General features: G+C 37.3%; 1 protein-coding gene across 1 annotated transcript in view; it reads left to right on the top strand.

The window, feature by feature from the left end:
- The window catches only part of SLC9A9 (solute carrier family 9 member A9), a 640928-nt gene that overhangs the window by 49657 nt on the left and 568151 nt on the right, over window positions 1-23120 (top strand). The window contains exons 3-4 of the mRNA XM_040234268.1: window positions 2496-2573; window positions 4064-4140. Coding sequence (XP_040090202.1) covers window positions 2496-2573; window positions 4064-4140 — 155 coding nt within the window. The remainder of the gene's footprint in view (window positions 1-2495; window positions 2574-4063; window positions 4141-23120) is intronic.

The raw sequence follows: 23120 nt of genomic DNA, 5'->3' as shown, positions 1-23120 counted from the left end.
CCCAGAACTCTGATTTAGCAGTTCCTAAGCTTATAGCAAGTCTGAAAGGAACACAAATCTGTTTTGTATATACAAATAAATCCTCGTACTCTGCATGCCATTCTCAGCCTGCCAGTTTCATCTGGCTGCTCCAGAAAATATAATTCAATAGCACATTAGTTAACCAGCATGCAGGGAATGGGGCACTCTGATTATTGAAATGTTCTAGTTGAGTGATTAACCTGATTTTTGCAGAAAAACTGCAGAGGCGAGGGATTTTCTGCCCAAGATGTTGTGCCACTGTAATCCTCTCTTGCAGATGATCACAGATCACAGCTATACGGCTTCACTCCTCCAGAACACAGAAATACATCTCTTTGCAAAAGCTTTCAAATATGCAATTGATAGACTCTTGAAGAGGCCTCAAAAATAGATCAATAATGGTGTTTTAGATAATCTTAGAAAAAAAGAATAAACTTAGAAGGAGAAGTAATCTTTTTGCCCAAATGTTGCACAGTTGTAACACTTAAGAGTTCCTGACAATGAGGCAGTTTCTTCAAATCATATAACTTTACAATATTATTTCAGATATTTCATTTTCTTTAGTAATGAATTCTTAAAAGTGCTTACTAGATGTTAGGCAATGCTGCAAGAGCTTTACAAGTATTAATTCACTTAATTTTTCCAACCACCTTAGAAATCAGGTATAAAATTTTTGTATTCATCTTAAAGATGAAGAAACATGAGAGGCACAAGAAAGCTATGGATGGGCCAAGCTGATCTACCTGAATGCTCACTGGTCCAAGAGGTTGTGGCATCAGTGAGAGAATAACTAGGTTTATAAGTGGGCACCCAACTGAGTTACATGGCTCCTGCTTCCCCAGCTTACTCCTTCCCAAATATTAGATGAGTAGAGTCAAGGAGCCAGTGTGGGCAAGGGAGAAGAGGGACTCTGGCCGTGCTCAATTAGGCCCAAAGTAAATAGTGGAATTAAGAAAAGCTTTTCTTAATTTTTACTTAAGTAATTCTTACCTGTGATATGTAAGGTTTTTAGGGAGATGTATATATATATAATTAATTCCCTGGTAGCTCAGATGGTAAAGAATCTGCTTGCAATGTGGGAGACCTGGGTTTGATCCGTAGTTGGGGAAAATCCCCTAGAGAAGGGAATGGCAACCAGTGTTCTTGCCTGGAGAATTCCACGGGTAGAGGAGCCTTTTAGGCTACAGTCCACAGGGTCGCAAGAGTCAGACACAATTGAGTGACTAACGTTTTCACTTTTTCATAATTCACTCTATTTTAATAGATTTGACTTTCAAAGGCAATTAATTTTTTTCCCAATTGAGAAAACTATCTCGAGCAATAAGCTAGCCCTGGGAGGGATGAAAGCAGCACAGAATTGACCAAGGCATCACTGTGATCCTTGATGGCTTCCAGTCTAATGGAGAAAGCAATCAAACAGAAACTGATAAACTATGTTATGAAACATATGCTACAAGGGAGGGTACGGAATGCTGAAAGAGCACAGAAGAAAGTACAGTCGGTTTTGACTGGGGAAATCAGCATGCTTCAGAGAGAAGTAGTTTTTGAGAATCAGCTTCAGAATGAGTAAGAATTCAGGCAAAAAAGGTATAGAAAGTGTAGCTGTGAGATCTGTATGTCTGAAAGGTTTTGATGAGTGTTGTAATGGGAAGAAGGCCTTAGTGGAGAAATGCTGAATGGCAGTGTATGTGTGTGTGTGTGTGCATACACGTGTGTGTGTGTACGTGTGTGTGTGTGTGCGTATGAGAGCGAGAGACGGAGTGTGAGAGAAGTAGAGAAAAGGATGAATCAAAGGAAGGTCTTAAAGATTAAATTAGTTTTCATTTTCAGACTACTCAGCACAGAGCATGTATTGAATTCAAGAATTTCTACATCTCATTTCATCATACTTCACACTAAGGAATTTTTGCCAAGTTTATTTTAGCATTTAAGTAAGCCAATAAACAAATACTAGAAAAATCCTGTTTCTCTTTCAAATGTGTTTTCCAGAGTCTGGAAAATATTTTGAACTTTGGAATAGGATAAAGTAGGGAAAACTAAGACTAAATTTCTAAAAATATTTTATTTGGGAAAATTTTAAATAAATCCTGTCAGAAGCTAAAATGTTTGAATACTACCAATCCCCTCAACCAGAAAAAAATAGAATAAAAACATTTAAAGTATGAAAAATGAATAGCTAATCAAAATAAAAGCAAAAAATTTTCTTTGCCTAGAAAGGTTTCATTCAGATTTTATGTTGTTCATATTAGCTACAGAATGGAACATAAGTTTTACATTTAAAATATTACCTTATAAGTTACACTCAATCATAAATTTCTAAGTTTGCATTTTCTCTTATTTTCATCTCTACTAATTTAATAGCATGTTGCTATGTCTCATACAACTTTAGCAAAGGCAACTATAACTTTTTTAAAATTTACTTTTATTAGCCCAAAAGAGCATCTTCCTAACTACATATTTGTCTTTTTTGGCAGATGACATTTGATCCAGAAATCTTCTTCAATGTTTTACTGCCACCAATTATATTTCATGCTGGATATAGTCTAAAGAAGGTAAATATACAGTGATTGTTTTCTTCTTTTATCATCAAATAGAGAATCTTGCCAGCACTAATAAAAAAAAAGCATCATTTTATTTTACGTGTTTACCTATTTGGTAAAAATATCATTATCTTAGATTATGTGATACAGATTCAAATCTGACATGCTTAGAATTCTAAACTTGTGCTGTCCAGTATACTGATTGATAGTCACGTGCAGCTATTCAGCCCTTGAAACTTGACTAGTCTGAATGAAGATGTGCTTTAAGTGTACAATATGCACTGGATTTTACAGGGTCAGTATAAAAAAAGAATGTAAAATATTTCTACAATATTTTATATTTATTTCATATAGAAATGATAATTTTTGAATACATTATATTATCAATGTTCATTTTACTTTTTAAAAACTTATTTTAATATGACTACTAGAAAAGTACATATGTCATTTTATTTTTTTTACATATGTCATTTTAAATGATATATATGGTTTACATTATATTTCTATTGGGCAATATTATTCTAGATGATTATAACCAAAGAGTTTGCTGTTAATTAACATTGAGTTTATAGAGAGAAAGTTCACTCTTGCATTTTTTGCACTTGCAAAACATGACTATGTGTAGCCTGAACATGTACATTTCCTAAATTAGTAATTCACACCAAAGTCTACAGGCTTGCCTCCCCGGGGCTAAAGATCGAGGCTCCAGCCTGAATGAGTTTTGAGATGCAGAGTTAATATGGTTGCTCTCCTGCTGCCCACCCCTGACTCCAGAGATTCCTAGGGCTGTCCTCCCTTTGGCCTGTGGGCTTCAGCAGCCTTTACTTGTTCAGTACAGACTTGATTTTCTTCTGTACTTTGGGCTCCCTCTTGCTGTCAGTTCTGGCTACTTAGCTACCACTTACAGAACTGGAAGGGAGTTTGTCCAAGCAAGCGTTTGAAAAGATTTAGAAAGCTGGATTTATTCCGCTCATCCTTCTTCATCCCAGCCCCAAGACTAAGCATCATTTTGTGTGATTCATTAAAATAAACTGTGGTAGGTGATTAAGGTTTGGTTTCATCACTTTCAGAAAAACAGTAAATCAGAGATCCAATAAAAGTCAAACGGCAACTTAAATCTTTTAGAACAGTATATTTAAAGTGCTAAAGGGGGTTCAGTGACAACAAAACTTCTTAAAAACTCTGTATTCCTTTAATCATTCCAGAGTCCTGCATGACCATTGCCTCAATCCCTTCCTCCTCTCTCAGGGCCAGCCAGTTCTGGCCTGTCACTTTCCAGATGTATTTTTTCCCTATTTGTTGGAAACCTCTGTCCTTTACAGTGTAAATCAGTTAAGTTATCTATGTACAATAAGGCCAGCAACTGAGGCTCCAAAAACAAAATCGGCCTTAACAGTGAGGAAAGGGAGAGGCTGTGAAAACACACGCATTTGTTTTTATTTCTTGTTATGCTTAGAAGAAAAAATCTGATGTACTATATGAAATCTATCTTTCCTCCCCAGAGACACTTTTTTCAAAACTTGGGATCTATTTTAACATATGCCTTCTTGGGAACGGCCATCTCCTGTATCGTCATAGGGTAAGTGACATTTGGAGCTTAAGTTCCAGAAGGCTATGGGGCCAATCTCACATTTCCTGGCCTCACACTATGTGGGTGAATTTTTTTTTTTTTCAGTATATCACATCTTGACACTTTTTTCTGACTCAGTTCTAAGGCTTGCATGTCTTCTGAGAAACACAAGGCTTCAAATCAAAGCAAACTAGAATTAGATTGTTGGATTTTCTCTGTGAGTTTTGAACTTCTGACTTAGACAATGTGGCTAATTTGGTTTGAATTATGTGAAGCACATTGCGGTTTTTTTTTTGGCTTAAATAATGCAGATAGGCACACACTGTATTCTTTTTCCATCTTCTTTGCAGGATCTTACATGTATTTGACAGGAGTACAATAGTAATATATGTCAGGGGTTTTCTTTCTAAGGGAAAGTTAACAAGAGAGCAGTCTGAGACAGACATTTCTAAATATCAGCAGAGTTGTTTAATGTTGGGATGGCTTTTTGGTCGATACACTGTAGAATGCAGACTTGTTTTTTTCTCATTATATTTTATTGGTTATTCTGTGAGCCCCAGACTCTGGCTTGCAACTCATCATAAAGCAGAATGTGGTACAAAATGGTGAAGCCAATCCAATTCACTTCTAATTCTACCCAATACATTAAATCTCCTCTGTAGAAAACATATCCAGCTGCTCTGACTATGGTGGTGTGGATGTCTTAGATTGTCTAATACAGCCAGTTCTACCCTGAAATTTTACTGCATACAGCTGTTATACCCCTAAAACAAGAAACTGAGGCTAAAAACACACATTAGTCACTCAGCCAGCCCTTTCCTTATGAAGTGTTTAGTGTGTGTCACTGGAAGGCTAAGGAGCTATCATTACTTGGACCTGAAAATGGGGAGTAGGGGGGGTTATGTTAAAATCGCTCTTAAATTTTTATTGGTTCAAGCCTAGAACAACTCAGCCTACATTATATGAAAATGTCCGGCATGGTTAAGTTAGTGAGGAAGCTGAAGATTTTAACAACTGAAGCTGGAGGCTTGCAGAGGTGTAGACTGGGGAGCCTCATAAAGTCTGGACAACTAAGGGGTCTACCAAATGTTTGTGATTGAGAGTCACAGTGCATTGGATCCTTCTGGAAGCTTGTTCAAGGGAGGGCTTCTCTGTCCTGTGTGTATGCCATAGCTAAATATTCAAACTTCAAAGCTGGCAAGGGCCTCAGAGATCTGTGTGATTAAACTCTTCCTTCTGAAGATGAGAAATGTAGCATCTTAAAAGGCTAATTAATTGTTTCAGTCTCACCATCTATAAGAAGTAGGACCTTGGTCAGGACAAAATTAAAAACTGCTGCTCTTGATCCAGCAGCTCTTGCTATCACCCTCTCTTTATTTAACAATTTATCTTTAATTCCTACACATCCCTAATCATTGTTCCTATACATTGACTCAAGACTCTGAGATGTATGAACTTTCAACAGATACTTATCAGTTTATAGCAAACATTGATTTTTAGCAATTCTATAATTTGGAAATCTGAAATTTATAATAGATCTAAATTCTAAACTTGTAGATAATATTATCAAATTATGGCATAATCAGTTTCATTATTACTCTGTTTCCTTGCATAACTAACTTCAAGTATACTTGTTTGTGTATTTACATAACATGCTTTTGCTATTATTAAAACTCTATACATCTATTTTTTAAAGCACAATATATAGTATGTGTGTGTGTGTGTATACTAACATGCATGCATTGTATGTAATTGACTTGTTCTTAAAAATTTCAGTTCAAGAGATCCAGTAATATGTATTTATTGGAGCTGAGAAGCTCTTCTAATTGATTTTGGAGGCTGCAGTTAACCATTTATAATGGCAAGTGATTTGAGTAAGATGTGCAGCCCTGGCAAAACCTTTAGAACCATGTTCTTTGCTTGAACAACAAAAACGTATAGGGTGCCTTCCTAATGTGGATTAGATTAAAATGCGGAAGGGATAGATAAGTTAAAGATTTTAGGATCTTATGCAACAAGGTAAGGGAAACCCTTAAAGAGCTTTAGCTCGAGAGTGACAAGATCAGATTTACACTTTGGAAAGGTCATTTTGGTGGCCATGTGAAGTAAGAAAAAGGCAGCAAAGGGACTATTTCTTGAGACAATTTCCAAGCTAGGTTGGAAATGATGAGGGCTTAGTATCAGGCAGTGGCAGTAAAGATGGATAACGAGTCATCAATTTGTTGAAATCCTGAGAGAATGAGGTCATGTAGAGCAAGTATGTGGAGTGAGAAAGGTAGGTATCTGGGCAACAGCACTATCTGAAGAAGGGGAGAGGTGCCCACAAAAGACTACAAAGTACTGGGCCAAATAAACAGGAAGCAAAGCAGCAGGGAATGTGTCTAGAAAACAAAGAAAAAGGTAGATGGAGGGTGGAAGTGTCTAACACAGGAGTGGTCGAGTGGGACAGACGTAGATATCCACTGGATTCAATCCCTGGGAAATGATGGGTGACTCCACACTTATGCTATGGGCAGAAATAGAGGAAGAACATTGGCAGGTTCAATTGCTTAGGGAACTGTATGATGAAAATCAATCATTGTTTTATGCTGCTCTCCAGATACAATTTCAAAAATTTTGAAGTGAAGTTAGTGGTGGTTTAGTCACTAAGTTATGTCCAACTCTTGTGACCATATGGACTGTAGCCCACCAGGCTCCTCTGTCCATGGGGTTATCTAGGCAAGAATACTGGAGTGGGTTGCCATTTCCTTCTCTAGGGGAACTTTCTGACCCAGGGATCAAACTCACATCTCCTGCACTGGCAAGCACATTCTTTAAAACTGAGCCACCTGGCAAGCTCCAGCTTAATTTATAGGTATGCTCAAAACAGTCCACAAGCAGCACCTAAGATAAGTTTTATTTATGCTTAAAGCAACTAAATTACATAATAAATCCCATGACAAACAATATGGGTCTCTTAGATAAAGAAATCCCCCATTTCCTTCTTCTGGGGACCTTCCCAACCCAGGGACTGAACCCAAGTCTACTGTATTACAGGTGGTCTCCTGCATTGCAGGCAGATTCTTTACCAACTGAGCCACCAGGGCAGTCCACTGAAGGAAAGACACACACTTAAATTCAGATCTAAATGATACTTTCATAATTTGGTAACTCCCATTTTGTGAATCACTCAAATTTAAACTTAAATCTTAGAAAACAGCCAGTTCTATTCTTCTGATAAATTAATAGTGACAAGAACAATACAACAAACATTTATTGAAAGCTTGATATGTACCATGCCCTTTTAAAAAGTGCTTTACATGGATTATTTCATTTAATCCTCCAAATAATCCTATTAAGTAGATACTATTATTACCCTCATTTAACAGTTGAGACAGCTGAGGTTCAGAGAGAATAACACAGTGTAAGTAGTAGGGCTGATATTAGTAACCAAATAGTTTGGCTTCTGAGTCATATTCTTCATGCCAAAAAATTGCTTTACTTATATTTTTATTAGCACAAAAACATTTAAATTTTAAACTAAAAAATAAAATGGTAGAATAAATATTTGCTAACATGCCACATGTTTCTTTCTTTATCCCCTTAAAAGTTCTCATAGACATGAGAGATTTTTATCAGGAATCCCATCTAAAAAGAAATCCACGTTTTTACGGGGAAGAAGGAATGCATGAGTTTATGCAGATATATTCATATTTGGATAAAATAGGCAAGAGGAGGGACTGAGGACAATCAGTTAGAATGGAGGCTGAGAATAATTTTAAAAAGTGGGTAGATGCTGGGTAGTGATTTAGTGAAGAGGGAAGAAGAAGTTGGATTTTACATACTATCAAGTGTGTTAGTCCTGGTGGGTATTAAGAATATTGTTCAGTTTTCCATGTTGGAGAGTCAGTCTCACAGAGTGATGTAAGAGAATGTGGGAACTGGAGTGCTGGAGAGTCAGCTGACAGATGCCCATGAATCTCAGGATCAGAAATGTATGAGGATGTGAAGATCATGAAGAGTGATCATGGAATATGCATGAAAACTCAGCTTGTGGGCCATGATCTTCTGCTAGTAAACCCTGTAATCAAACTATAGTTAGCGCTAGAGCTGGACTCAGGGGTTCTATAGGATTTGAGATTGTTGGGCCCATTAAATGAAAAAGTTCTTAAGTTTTATTAACTTCATTTCATTTAAAAAATTAGATGCAAGTCATCTTTCAATTTACATGGGGAAGTTTAACAATATCCCCCTGGAAATAAAGTCAAATAAATCTTTAAACATTTTTTTAAGGTTAACTTGTTCATCTTTTCTAGTTGTCTCCCCCATTTTATCACTTAAGAAATATTTAAAATATGTCTCTGCTTTTAAATAAAATCCACGTATTTGAATTATTTTGCTATTCATTTCCTCCATCTTTGAGAGCTCTTCCTTTACTGTTGACTCAGTGTCTCTACTTTCCTGGTCACATAGGTATATCATCACAATGCCAGCCTACTTACTGTTTACTGGCATCGTGTACCTAAGAACTGATCAGTGTCCGTGAAACACTTCTTTAAGAGAATTGAAGATGATATCCTTTTAGCTTCTCTGTTAAGGACAAATTAAAACAAATACCACAGTTTAAAAAAATTTTTTTTGAAAAAGGGGGTATGGATCTAAATGATAAAGAATGGGGTGTTAATTTTAAGAAAAGCTCGCTTTTTAAATTGCATTCCATGTGCCAGACATTGACCTATGCTTTTTACAAGTAGTATCTCATCTTATTCTCATAGTGCCCCTATGAGACAGGTACTGTTATCATCTTTATTTTACATGCAAGGATGCTGAAGTTGAGACTTGCTCAAGGTTACACAGTCAGTAAATGGTAATAAATGGCACAGCCTGTCTGACTTGAGAACAATACTCTTAGAGTCTCTTTGTCCTCCTCCTAAGATGATGCATTATATTTCCTATAGTGTTTTGCAATTAATAATTATATATGCAAGACAAACCAAGCCCTCGGTGATTTCATATTTTCACATTTATCATTGTTGCTCTTTAGTCACTCAGTCATGTCTGACTCTTTGCAACCCCATGAACTGCAGCATACCAGGCTTCCCTATCCTTCACTATCTCCCAGAGTTGCTCGAACTCATGTCCATGAGGCAGTGATGCCATCCAACCATCTCATCCCAGCAATTATGAAAAATATGAATGTTTGATAATGAGCTATGAATATAACTACAGTGAAGAAATTGAACCTGTCCTTTCTTACTGGAGATGGAGGGATGGTATGACTTCATTTTACTTCCTTAGAATTGCTGGATTTGGGGGAACTCACTCTGGAAAACCTGGATTCAGGTGTGAGGTTTTTATATTATTCATGTCAACATTCTTCAGGAATGTTGTTTTGCCTGCTGGACTCTCTAATACACCACGTACCTGACACTACCCTCTTGTGTGATCGTGCCCGCTGAGCTGGGGCCTGTAGGCCTGAGCACCCATGGAGCCAGTTCTGGAATCAGTGTTTCTCTGTCCTTGAGAGGGATAAGGTTTGTTGATGTTCAGCAATCTCAAAAGGCTGACTCCTAAACCTGCAAGAAGGAACAAGGGTCTAGAATCAAAACCTGAAGTATAGTTCATGGATGGAGGCCAATATGTCAGTGCCTTAAGCTCTAACACTGTAAAGAGAATGATTTAGAGCAGTTCTTAGCTACTAATCCAGTTCTTAATCCAGGAAACACAGACCATTAGATGTGCATAGAAGGACTTCAGCAAGGCAGTCAACCCCCTTAAATCATCCATGAATTTTTTATGAGAGAGAGTCTATATAGATTCCACTGTTTCATCAGCTTTGCTAGGGAGTTGCAGTTCCCAAAAAACATGTTTTTCAAGAACCTAAGCAAAGAGAGAGCTGGGAAAGGAAGGATTTTACACATCTCCATATTTAATTAGAACTGAAGAATTCTCTAGACTGCATTCAGGGTAGCTCTAAAGTCCAAAAATATGTGTGCTATTATTTTATCTGTACTATAGAGTAATAACAAAAAACCAACTATTAGGTATTTGCCTGTGTTCCCAGACTTGGTGGCCATTCTGTATCCATACCTAAGACTGGAAGGGCCGGTGGTAGGATCTACAAAATGATATTCATTTTTACAAATGAAAAATCATCTCCAAAGCAATTGCTCCTTGTAATTTTTGGCAATTTAATAGGAATGATATGAAATTCTACCATAGTCTTTAATTTTCCTGATTGTTAATGAAATAGATTATATTTTCATATGCTACGTGACCAAACTTTTCATCCATTTTTCTAATGAGTTGTTTTATCATACTTTTATTGTTGTTTTATCATAGTTTCATTATTTTGCATGGTTTTTTTAATATATTCTACATGGTAATCTATACTTAGTTACAGATGCCACAAAAATTTTCTTCCAATTTGTGTCTTTTGCTTTTACTTTTTTTATGATTCTCTTAATGAACAGAATTTTTAAATTTTAATGTAGTTAAACTTACAATTTGTTTCTTTTACAGCTAGCATTTTAAAGTTTTATTGACTAAATCCTTCCTCGCCCCCAAATCAGAAAGATATTTTCTTCTAAAGTGTATTAAACTTTCACCTTGTGCAGTAAGTCCATTTTCTGTAGAATATGCCGTAGACATCTAATTAAATTTTTTCTTTCTCAAAGTGACAACTAATTATTCTAACTAATTATTCATTTATTGTCCTGTCCCACTTTCCCCCAAGATCTACAGTGCTTCCTGTACTATGTGTTGCAGTTTCTGTTTGGGGCCATTAATTCTTTCTAATTGATCTCTAATCTATCCCTGCACCAGTACCACACTGTCCTAATTATGATGGCTTAATAATATCTGTTTATATCTTAAACAGATACCCTTCTTCATGAATATCTTGTCTATTATTATTTCTTTATTGTAGAACATAAATGTGTTCCAATGTTTACATTTATGAGTAAATAATTTTAAAATTCATAAATACATTCTTACATACTTTGTACATATTTGTATATCTTATATTTCTGAGTGTTTTCCTTAGGGACCCTCTTGCACACATGCATCATGTATAAAAATGTTTGTATCAACATTATTCATAATAGCAAACACTTGTAGACAACTCATATTTCATGAAAAAAGGAAAATAAATGTATATAATATTATACAGCACTGAAAACAATGAAATAAATAAAACTGATGATGCCAATGTAGGTGAACCTTGAAAACAATGTAAGATCAATAAATCAAGTCCCATGTTACCTTTTTATAAAGTTCATAAATGACCAAAATGACAAAGATTAAACAATATTTTATAAGCATACATGCATATAGGTGAGAATGCATATATGTGTATCTGTAGCAGACAGGGAATTAAGATCACAAAATTCAGCAAAGTGGTGATTTCTGGGGAAGAGGGAAGAGAATGGGATGGAAAGAAACACACAGGAAATAAGTTATTGGTAATATTCTGTCTCATGGCTTGAAGTGGGTTTCCCAGTAGTCAGTATACTATTATAATTTATAATTTGCATATATCTTCTATATATTCTCCTGCATGTGTCAATTGTATTGAAAAGGAAATAAAAGGGAAAACAAGTTGAAGGGGCTATCTAATAGGTTTATGAATATAAGCAGCTTGATTACACTGCTCACTTCATTTCTGGGAAACTCTGATCCTTCTATTGTTCCTCCTTGTGTGTGTTTTAATAAGAAGAACTCTGGTTGGCAGGCAATAGCAGAGATGCAAAGGTGCCAAGAGTGTGTTTGCCAGAATCCCCTGGTTAATTCTTATCAACTACAAAGCTCTCTATTTTCCCTCTGTCTTATCTATCTCCACCTTCTCTCTTGTTTCTCCCTGCTCTCTTCCCCTCTTTCCCAACCATGTTTTTCTCACTGTCCCCCGAGACTCTGGGCTGCTGCTCTCTGAGACTCCATTTTCAGGAAGCTGCAGCCCAGCAGCGCTCAGGAGGCTGTGGCGAGTCTGACTAGGAGGCCCTATGCCTCTTCAGTGCATTCATTTACTCTCCGGATGTGGAACTGGCACAGTAATAGCTGTCACTGCTGTCGGAGAGAAAAATAAATAATGCTGCTGCCCTGACACAGCCAAATAAGAAAAAAATAATCTCTAATCTGTCACGTACAGCCTGAGCTGCTTAGCAGTGTGGTTTCTCATATCCATATCACAGCAGGCACGGGCTGTATTTCTGGGAGCAAAGAGAATAGTGAAGTTTATTAGGAAAAGAAACACAAGGCAGGATAGAGGGGACTCTGGAGAAATCAGAGATGTAGTTTGGAGGTATAGAAGGTGATGTCTTATAGCCATAGGCATTAGTCCATTTAATCCTTCTATCACAAACCTGAAGTTGTGGGCAATAAGGATGACAGCACAGGACAGAGAAAATAAATAGATTCCCAAAGGAGGAGAAATGTGGAAAGTCATGTGGAAGGAACAGAAAGATATGTGAGATTGTTGACATGAAAGAAGAGAAATGTCTTATAATAAGAAAGTATAAAAATAATTCAAACATACTCTATTCTGAAAAAGAATTTACCTGATAAGTCTCATTATTAAATAACTCATTCTAAAGATCCTAACTATGGGATTCCTTTTAAATGAAATATTTAATTCTTTGAATTATCTAGTTTATCTTCATCTCCAGGACCCTCAGGTACAATGTCAAACAATTTTTTCAATTTGACCAAAATCTGATGGAAGAGCTACCGTAAATGTGGCACACATACACATACCCCACATCACATGCAGAAAAAGGTTAAAAAAAAAAAAAAAGCTAAGGGAACTGTATCAGTTACCTATTGCTTATATAACAAACCACTCTCCAAACTTAGTGGCTTAAGACAGCAACTGTTCTCTGTATGCGTGCTCAGTCACTGCAGTTGCATCCAGCTCTTTGTGATGCCATGGACCATATCCCACCAGGCTCCTCTGTCCATGGATTTTCCAGACAAGAATACTGGAGACTGTTGCCATTTCCTCCTCCACAGGATCTTCCCAACCCAGGGACTGAACCCACATCTCCTGCATTGCAGGTGGATTCTTTTACCACTGACCCACTGGGGAAGCCCATTAGTTCATAGTTACGTGCCTCAGCCATTTAGGTTGGAATCGGTTGGGCAGTTCTCAGATACTCATCTGAGGTCATTCATGAGACCAGTCATCTGGGATTTGACAGGGAAAGGGTGGTCTAATGTGTGCCTCCCAGTAGGCTAGCCATGGCTTTTTCCCATGGTGGTATTCCAAGATGGCGGGAACTGAAGTGTAAGACTCTTAAGGCTCAAGACCAGAAGTCCTTCAGTATCATTTTCACTGCACTGTCTTGGTCAAATTATCATAAGATCAGCCAAGATTCAAAGCAAGGGGAAGTAGGCTCTTGATGCAATATGTGATAAAGTCACATTACAAAGGGATATATATATATACAAGGATGGGAAAATTCTTGTGGTCATTTTGGAGAATAATCTGCCACAGGAAGGAGCTCTAAAATGTCTTCAAGATAAGAGCTTGCATTAAAAAATGGGGTTCAACCTATTGCTATTTACCTGAAACTATCACATTGTTAACTGGCTATACCACAATATAAAATAAAAAAGTTTTAAAAATGGGACTGAAAACTTGTTATGAAACCTATGGCTACGAAATGAAAACATGGTGGTGAATTGAGTCGACCTCACAAGGGTTAACTCGTCGGCCTCCTCTGTTAGGCTTCCTGATAGCCTGAAACCAGTAGCAATGAATATGTACCCTGATGATCTGAGTGACTTACGAAGAAGCATCTTATAATGTTCTTGGTTTGTACATAAAATGTCTATGGAAAAATATACATAAAGTTCAAGGAAAATAAAGCAGAGAACATGGCTCACTAAGATTTTATGATACCAAAAAAATGGCATTCATGGAAAATTGAGCTTTCCTCAGCTAGAGTGGGAAAGTATGGAAAATTTTTGTTTAACTTGAGAATTTCAGTTTCTCCTTTTCCCACAAGTGATGCAGAAAATGTGGAGGCAAAGATGTAGCCATGTTATCTGCAAAGGCAGCAGTCTCTGCTGAGGAGGTTTCTCTCATGACTGCACATCCTTGTGAAAGGCTGTCATGTCAAGCCTGGTTTGTATCCGTGTTTGTCTGGCTGGTCATGGTGCTTTGGGAAAGGGTGGAGCTTTGGGGATGACTAAAGCTCGATCTTGGCAGCTTATTCATTTTTCTTGAAATGAATAAGAAAAAAATAGGTTAAGGAGTTATACCACATGGCCTTTATTGCACTTTTTCAAGGCCTTGAAGATTACCTTAAAATGAAAACTCATGAATTCTTTACTGACTATAAGCTCCATTGCCAAAGCTGTCCAACTTTCCTATGTGCTCCTCCCCATGGTCCTTTCCCCACATCCCCAGAGGTAAATCTTATACTGAATTTTTATTTATAGTTTTTCTATATGCTTTCAAAATTTATGAGAACTGTATCATACTTTATGTCGTCAAGCCATTTCTTCTTTTTTTGCCCACTCATGATTTTTCTAAGATTCATCCATGTTATGGTTTTCAGCTGTAGTTCATTCACTGTCATTGGTAATATGCAAAAGTGGGAATATTTCATGCCTTACTTATTCTCTTATTGATGGAGTTACTTTCATCTATGAATGTTCTTATACAAATCACCTGCTGCTAAGTCACTTCAGTCTTGTCCGACTCTGTGCGACCCCATAGACAGAAGCCCACCAGGCTCCCCCGTCCCCGGGATTCTCTAGGCAAGAACACTGGAGTGGGTTGCCATTTTCCTTCTCCGATGCATAAAAGTGAAAAGTGAAAGGGAAGTCGCTCAGTCATGTCTGACTCCTAGCGACCCCATGGACTGCAGCCTACCAGGCTCCTCCATCCATGGGATTTTCCAGGCAAGAGTACTGGAGTGGGGTGCCATTGCCTTCTCCTATACAAATCACCTGGGGCCCTTGTAAAAGACTCTTTAAACAATGAACTTAGAGTGATATGTGCAATACCAAATTCTTTTTCCAAAGTAGTATTCCTACTCTAGCTGGCCCCATTACTTCATGGCAAATAGATGGCGAAACAATGGAAACAGTGAGAGACTTTATTTTCTTGCACTCAAAAATCTCTGCAGATGGTGACTGCAACCATGAAATTAAAAGATGCTTGGAAGAAAAGCTATGAACAACATAGACAACATATCAAAAAGCAGAGACATTACGTTGCCAATAAAGGTCCATCTAGTTAAAGTTATGTTTTTTTCCAGTGGTCATGTATGGATGTGAGAGTTGGACTATAAAGAAAGCTGAGCGCTGAAGAATTGATGCTTTTGAACTGTGGTGTTAGAGAAGACTCTTGAGAGTCCCTTGGATTGCAAGGGGATCCAACCAGTCCATTCTAAAGGAAATCAGTTCTGAATATTCATTGGAAGGACTGATGCTGAAGCTGAAACTCCAATCCTTTGGCTACCTGATGCAAAGAACTGACTCATTTGAAAAGACCCTGATACTGGGAAAGATTGAAGGTGGGAGGAGAAGGGATGACCAAGGATGAGATGGTTGGATGGCATCACCGACTCGATGGACATGAGTTTGAGTAAGCTCCAGGAGTTGGTGATGGACAGGGAAACCTGGCTTGCTGCAGTCCATGGGGTCACAAAGGGTCGGACATGACTGAGTGACTGAATTAAACTGAACTGATTCCTACCAGATGGTATAAATGTTTCCATTGCACAACACGCTCACCAAAGCTTAGTACTGTCAGACTTCATGATCAATTTGTCCAGCCCTATGACAATATCACACTATTTTAATTATCACTGCCTTCTACTAATTAACTCTTGATATTTAATAGGAATAATCTGCCCCACTCCCCACCACACACACCCTGCAATATTCTTCCGCAGTGTTGTGATAGCTATTTGGATCTTTTTTACTGTAAACATTTTAGAAGCATCTCATCAAATTCTTTGACTCACTGTATCAATATTTTGATTAGAATCATATCAAATCTATAGATCAGTTTAGGGAAAATTGATGTATTTATTATATTGTTTCTCTATTCTTAAACTTTGACATCTCTTTTTATGTAGGTTTTCTTTTTTAAGTCTTCCAATAAGAGTCTTGCATAGATTTTACAAAATTTATTCCTAGGAATATTATAAATTGTTTTATTTTCAACATTTTATTTTCTTAGTGTTACAATTTAGCAGTCTTGATGAGCAAGAAAATGGCCTAGTCCCAGCTGGCCTGGAGCTAACAGTCTATAAGGGAGGCAGACATTCATGAGGGAGGCAGACATTCATCAGGGAGTCACACACACATGGAAGAGCACAACTGCCATGTGTGTGAGCAAGGAGAAGTGAATGGTGCAAAGAGATCAGAGACTGGGAGGATCTGCTTGAGGGTTGGGTCAGGAGTGATATGTCTGTGATGTGAGAGGTAAGGGAGCTGTGGGAGCACACTAAGGGGACCAAGAGAGGCTTTTGGAAAAGTGACCTATAACCTGAGATCTAACATTTATTCCAGAGGAAACCAGGAAAAGATCTGGGAGAAGGCATGCCAGGCAGACAGGATGATATGTGGGAGGCCAGAGTATGGATAGGAAGCAGTAGGAGATAAACAGGGAATTTATCCCAGGGACTTGAGACCTTGTTCTGGAGGTTGGATATAACTGTAGGCTGTAGAGAACTACAGGAGCTATGCCCTTTTATATTTTTACTCAAATTGGAATATGAAAATGGGTGAGAGAAGGTCAAGATGGGAAGCAGGAGAACAGTTGGGAGGTGATGCTACTTTAAACCTGGAGGCTACTTGGTTGGATTTGAGAGCCGCTTGGGAGACAGAATTGTTAGTACATGCCTATTGCCACATTTAGAGACATAAAGGCCATCATGGTAACTGTCAATTTTCTGGCTTCAACCTTAAGCTCACTCTGAACTTGTCAAACCTAACACAATTTGTACCTCATGTCCAAATGAGTGCTATCCCCTTCCATCCTTATTTTATGTTCCCTGGTAGAATTAAACTCTTGGTTATTATGCCCTTACTTTTAGTAAAAGTCAATAACTATATTGCCAAGTAAATTAATGAAAAGATTTGAAAAATGTATATCGTTTGGCTGACAAAGGGGTCATAGAAATGACCAAAGTTACAACAAAAGATAGCTTTTGGTGCATTTGTTGTTGTTGTTTCTGACCTTGAACTGACCGTTCTGCATTTATTATCTCATTTAATCTTCACAGCAAACAGCAGAGATGGTTAATTTCTATTGTTCCCTTTTTGTAAGTGAGAAGCTTGCAGCTCACATAGCTTAAGTAACTGTTCCAAGGTGTGACTGACGCCAGTGCTTGTATGCTAAACTCATCCTTGTAACTTAAGTTTCATCTTTGAACCTGCAGTAGCACCCGGAGCTTGTTAGAAATGCAGAGTCTTGGGCCTCATGCCAGACTTTCTGAATCATAATCTATATATTGGGCTTCCTTGGTGGCTCAGACAGTAAAGAATATGCTTGCAATGCTGGAGATACAAGTTCGATCCCTGGGTTGGGGAGATCCCCTGGAGAAGGGAATGGCAACCCACTCCAGTATTCTTGCTTGGAGAATTCCATGGATAGAGGAACCTGGAGGGCTGCAGTCCATGGGCTTGGAAAGAGTCAGAGATGACTGAGCAACTAACACTTTCACTTTCAATCTGTATGTATATTAATGAAGTAAAGTGAAAGTTGCCCAGTCATGTCCGACTCTTTGTGACTCCATGGACTATACAGTCCATGGAATTCTCCAGGCCAGAATACTGGAGTAGGCATTCCCTTCTCCAGGGGATCTTCCCAACCCGGGATCGAACCCAGATCTCCTACACTGCAGGTGGATTCTTTACCAGTTGACCCACCAGGGAAGCCCAATATTAATGACAGCCCTGAGTAAATTTGTTATACCTCACTTCCAAACCAGTAGTGAGATTTAATATCTTACTTAGGGATGTAGTAAGAACAGGCTATAGGAATCAAGATGATTTTAACTTACGCTTAATCCATCTTATCCAGGTGTCATTGAAACTAAACCAAATTAATTTTAATTTCATAATTTATGTCCTCAAAATTTATATAGCTACCTATGTCAGTGCACGTGTTCAGGACAAATATTGTATGTGTGGTATGTAGAGTATAATTGGTAGATTACTGTTAGTTGGGCACACAGAGCCATCTCAGTGAGAAACGCTCAATGTTCTGGTCTAAGAGTTTCAGTGTGGGAGGTGCTCAAGCTGATTTAGCAATTACACTCTGATGTCATTAAAATGAAATGGCTCCAATAAAAGGAATAGAAGTCAATCTTAACTACAGTTCCGAGATGCTTTATTGCTCTTTCTCATCCTTACTTACTAATTCTCACTGTGTGAGAGGTAGCTCTAAAGGTTTCCAATAGGCAAGCTACATTATCAACAGAATCATGAATATGAATGATGACATCATTGTTTTAGCTTCAATGAGCTATTTTAAACTTGAAGGTCACTGCTACTGGATGATAGGTACCTATGATTTATTTTGACACAATTCTTGACTATTTGCCCCATGGTTACACCTCCTTCCTCTATGTGATTTCAACATCTGTATGAATTTGACCTGCTTTTGACTGGATTTTTCTTGAAGCCTCTGTTCTCGTGTTTTGTGAAGTGCATTACTCAATCTTTTCTTTTAATTTCTCTAGGATACCTTATCATTTGGTCCCCTTCTTTGCATAAGGTTTACAACTATGAAAACTGTCAACTGTGGTGATGATAACTGCTTGTATTGAAGCGAGTTCTGTCCCTGGGTTGGGAAGATTCCCTGGAGGAGTGCATTGCAACCCATTCCAGTATTTTTGCCTGGAGAATCCTCATGGACAGAGGAGCCTGATGGGTTATAGTCCATAAGGTTAAAGAGAATCAGATACAACTGAGCATGAGCACCTCACTGAGTATGTACTTTGTGCCAGTTACTGAAATGCACTCTACACACATTAGACTTATTCATTACTCCAATCCCCCATTTAAAGATTTTTCTCATCACAAGAATATATATTTGTTTTTATATTCTTTATTAAAACAATTTTAATTTTTCCTTAGGATGTTAAGAAGTTTAGCATAATACTTTTATAAATATTCTTATTTATAGAATAGACTTTCGCTGAACTTTTGCTAATACACAGTAGAAACTTAGGGTTCTTAAGGAAGAAAGTCCTCAAGGATGAAAAGAATGAAATCTATTATAGACTAGACTTTAATAATAATGTATCAATGTTGACTTATAGTACTGGAAACTGGAGTAGAGTTAAGGGGTATATGGGCACATATTTTGAGATTTTTTTTTTTAGTACTTTCTACTCAATCTTTTTGTAAACCACTCAAAAAATAGAACCTATTAATTTTTAAAACATCCACACTATTAATCTCTTATACAATCTCTTTCTTTTATAACACATAGAATATACAAGTATTTCCCAAGGCCCCAGTGGTTCGATGTTGGGTGAAAACTAGAGGTTCTTATCCTTCTCTAAACCTAGGACTCTAACTCTTTTTGGTTCCTGGACTTTAAAAGCCCACTCAGCCTGTTTAATGGTAGCATCTTGGTTTATCAGTTTGGCAGTGGCCCTACTACGCTTCATCTCTATCACAGTATCAGGGGTCCTAAGAATAGCACTAAAAGCTGAGCTCTTTATGGCTACTGGGAAACTTTCCCTCTGGTAAGTCTCCATTATACGGTGGCCACCTTCCCACCCCTTAGAATAGTACTATGAGGATGATGCTTTCTTAATTGCCCAAGTTAAATCATATTTCTTCTATTATTTTTGTTGTATTTTTCACATTTTTGAATTATTTTTAATAGGAAGATAATTGCTTTACAATGTTGTGTTGGTTTCTGCTCTACAACAATGTAGATGAGCAATAAATGTACCTACGTCCCCTGCCCCTGGAGCATCGCTCTCCCATCCCGCTTCTCTGGGTGATCACAGAGCACTGAGCTGAGCTTCTTGTGATATGCAGCAGCCTCCCACTAGCTATTCATTTTACACGTGATCGTGTGTATATGTCAGCGCTACTTTCTCGGTTTGTCCTACCTTCTCCTCCCCACGCTGCATCCACAGCTCTGTCTCTTCTTACTTCTCTTTAAGTGTCCAAACTGCACTACTGACAAAGTCATGACTGAATACAAGCTTTTCATGGGAGTGATCATAATGTATCATCAGTCCCTGATTGACTGTGATTCACTAATCCCATTTCTCAAGATCATTTTCTCCATGGCTATGATCATAATATCTTCATTATGTTTTTTGGTTGCATGTAATGTGCCAATGTTTTCTTCCATCCAAAATAGTAACCATAATTTAATCATCTGTTCCTAATTGATTCTCTCTCTCTCTGCGTAATGCGTGCTTTCTGTTTCAAAGTTTACTTATGTATTTAATTTTTCCTGTTGATTTGTACCACTTGGCTTCTGTTATTGGGCTGTCCTCTATTCAGGTAACCTAAGACTTCTAACATATATAGATAAATCCCTTACATGATTGTGAAAGCATTACTTTTAATTTGCAGCAAAAATGTATCTATACTAGGTTGTGAATTTAAGGCTTCTACTGGAATCAATAACCTGATTATTAATAACTTATCTACTGTGCTTCACAGGGCTAAATACAATTACAGCCTTATTCCAGCAGAGAGAAACTAAGAGTATAGGAAAAGGCAAACAGTATCCTCTAAGAGTGGAAAGTAAATGGAGACTCATTTGGAAGAATGTTAGTGGTTATTGTGGATGGCACACACTTTAGGAAAGCATTTTACTTTAAAATGACCTGTTTTCATAGGACTGATATGTTAAAAATATGGACAAAATTTACTGTTTTCATAGTTCCCTCCTCACAAAATGCATTCATTAGATTTTATAACAACCACACCAGACAGGCAGGGACAGAAATTATCCTACTTTCTGGATAAGAAAATTAAACTTAGTGGAAAACTACTTTCTAAAATACATTTTCATTGGTATTTGTCAAAACTGGTAATGATACCTATTTTTTGTAATTCCTGCTGCTGCTGCTGCTAAGTCGCTTCAGTCGTGTCCGACTCTGTGCGACCCCAGAGACAGCAGCCCACCAGGCTCCTAGATCTCTTCAAATGCTCTTCATCCTTGGTTAAGGTCTATCCCAGTTTTGAAACCTACTCTCTTGTTGATCATTCAATACAACAAGGAAACTTTGAGATTTAGAACAAACATGATAAATAATAATAGTATATTACATATACTCTATGTATATATGCACATATATACGCATATTATACATACTTATACACACACATACACACAGACACACACATATACACACCATGTTCAACTTTTAAATAATTTTTTTTTTTAACTTTCCATCAAGCCAGCTGGAATGTAAGGTTTCCCACCAAAGACATCCCTAAGCCAGATCCGGAAATGAATATAAATCCAGTGAAATTGTTTAGAACATTGGAGGTGTAATTTCATATCATTGCAAGAGTCCTACATTAGAAATAGTCCTGTGTTCACAGAGGTTTGGAGAACTGTATTTAATTAATCTCTGGAGGAAATTACATACACAGAGCATGCAAGTCAACCACCATTAACTCACCCAACTGCTGCCCAAATTATACTTTTCAGGAGCTGTGCCTCTAATCTTTACTTAGACTCAACTGTTCTATTACTTCCACTGATGTGCAGTTTAGTTTGGCTACTTCTAATGAATAACTCTTTGTAAGCAAATTGATTTTCCTGTTGGAAAAAAAATACAGAAGTTTCCCCAAAGGTTTTTCTCTTTTTCCTTCTAAATTTAACTAACTTTCCATAAATCAGATTAGGGAAAATACAGCTTTTTTAAAGATATTTTCTTTAAAAAGTAAAGAGTTACCAGATGATTTCCAACCCTCTTTTTTCTCTTCCTCCCTGCCTCCCAGATGGATATGTTTACAAGGGACATACTTAGTTAGGCATTGATATTCAGTTCCAAAAGCTGTTCTCTGACTCCATTCCTCCCATATTGAATAATTTCAGCATTCAGCAAGTTATGGGGTTTTTCTTTTAAAGTTTACAAGATGAAAGGGACTTTACTTAAACCTTGAATCATTCATAGCTATTTAGATACTTTGAAACATATTTTGAGCAGTGTTAGTACTCTTCAAACAATGTAGTTATGAGAACATATCAATGTTTTTACAACCTTGCTATAAGAAGAAAGACCAAAAAAAAAAAAAGAAGAAGAAAGACCATGAGCAAAATTCTACTGGGAGTAATAATTGCAAAAAGTGAGACTAAGCATATAGGAACATTAACAGTCCTTTGATATCTGTTGAATTTAATAATAAAATATCTGGACTTGCATTTTGTGCAATGTAAAAATACAATTTATGGAGCATCTAATTTTTATTGTATTTTATAAAATCAGTAGCAATAACTTAGAAATAAGAGTAATAAGCTAATTAATTAATACTCATTTACCACAGAGAGTTTAAGAAGTAGTGCTCAGGAAGGTCAATTCAAAGATGTCCTTATGGTAGGGATATTTCATATAGGAAAAGAAAGTGGTTAGAAAATGATTTCTAGGTTATGGTTAAAAAGAAGTTTGGTTAAAGTTCACTGGGCTTCCCTGGTAGCTCAATCAGTAAAGAATCTGCCTGTAGTACAGGAGACCTGGGTTCAATCCCTAGGTCAGGAGGATCCCTTGGAGAAGGAAATAGCAACCCACTCAGTGTTCTTGCCTGGAAAATCCTATGGACAGAGGAGCCCAATAATCTACCATCCATGGGGTGGTGAGAGCTGGACACGACTTGGTGACTAAACCACCACCAAAGTTCACTAGGTGGATAACTAGTTTCTCAGAACAAATCTTAATTCTATTAAAGTTTACAAGAAAATTACTTAACCATTTTTAAGAGATGGCATTTATTTTTATAGGAGACTTTCAATTATATATATATAATTCAGATAAACTTTGCTTCAAATTTTCTTTTATCAGAGT

This window comes from Oryx dammah, unplaced genomic scaffold (assembly GCF_014754425.2).
Source record: "Oryx dammah isolate SB20612 unplaced genomic scaffold, SCBI_Odam_1.1 HiC_scaffold_2, whole genome shotgun sequence".
Classification (NCBI taxonomy): Eukaryota; Metazoa; Chordata; class Mammalia; order Artiodactyla; family Bovidae; genus Oryx; species Oryx dammah.
Note: the sequence above shows the minus strand (reverse complement) of the source record. Positions and strands in the feature narration are given on the sequence as shown.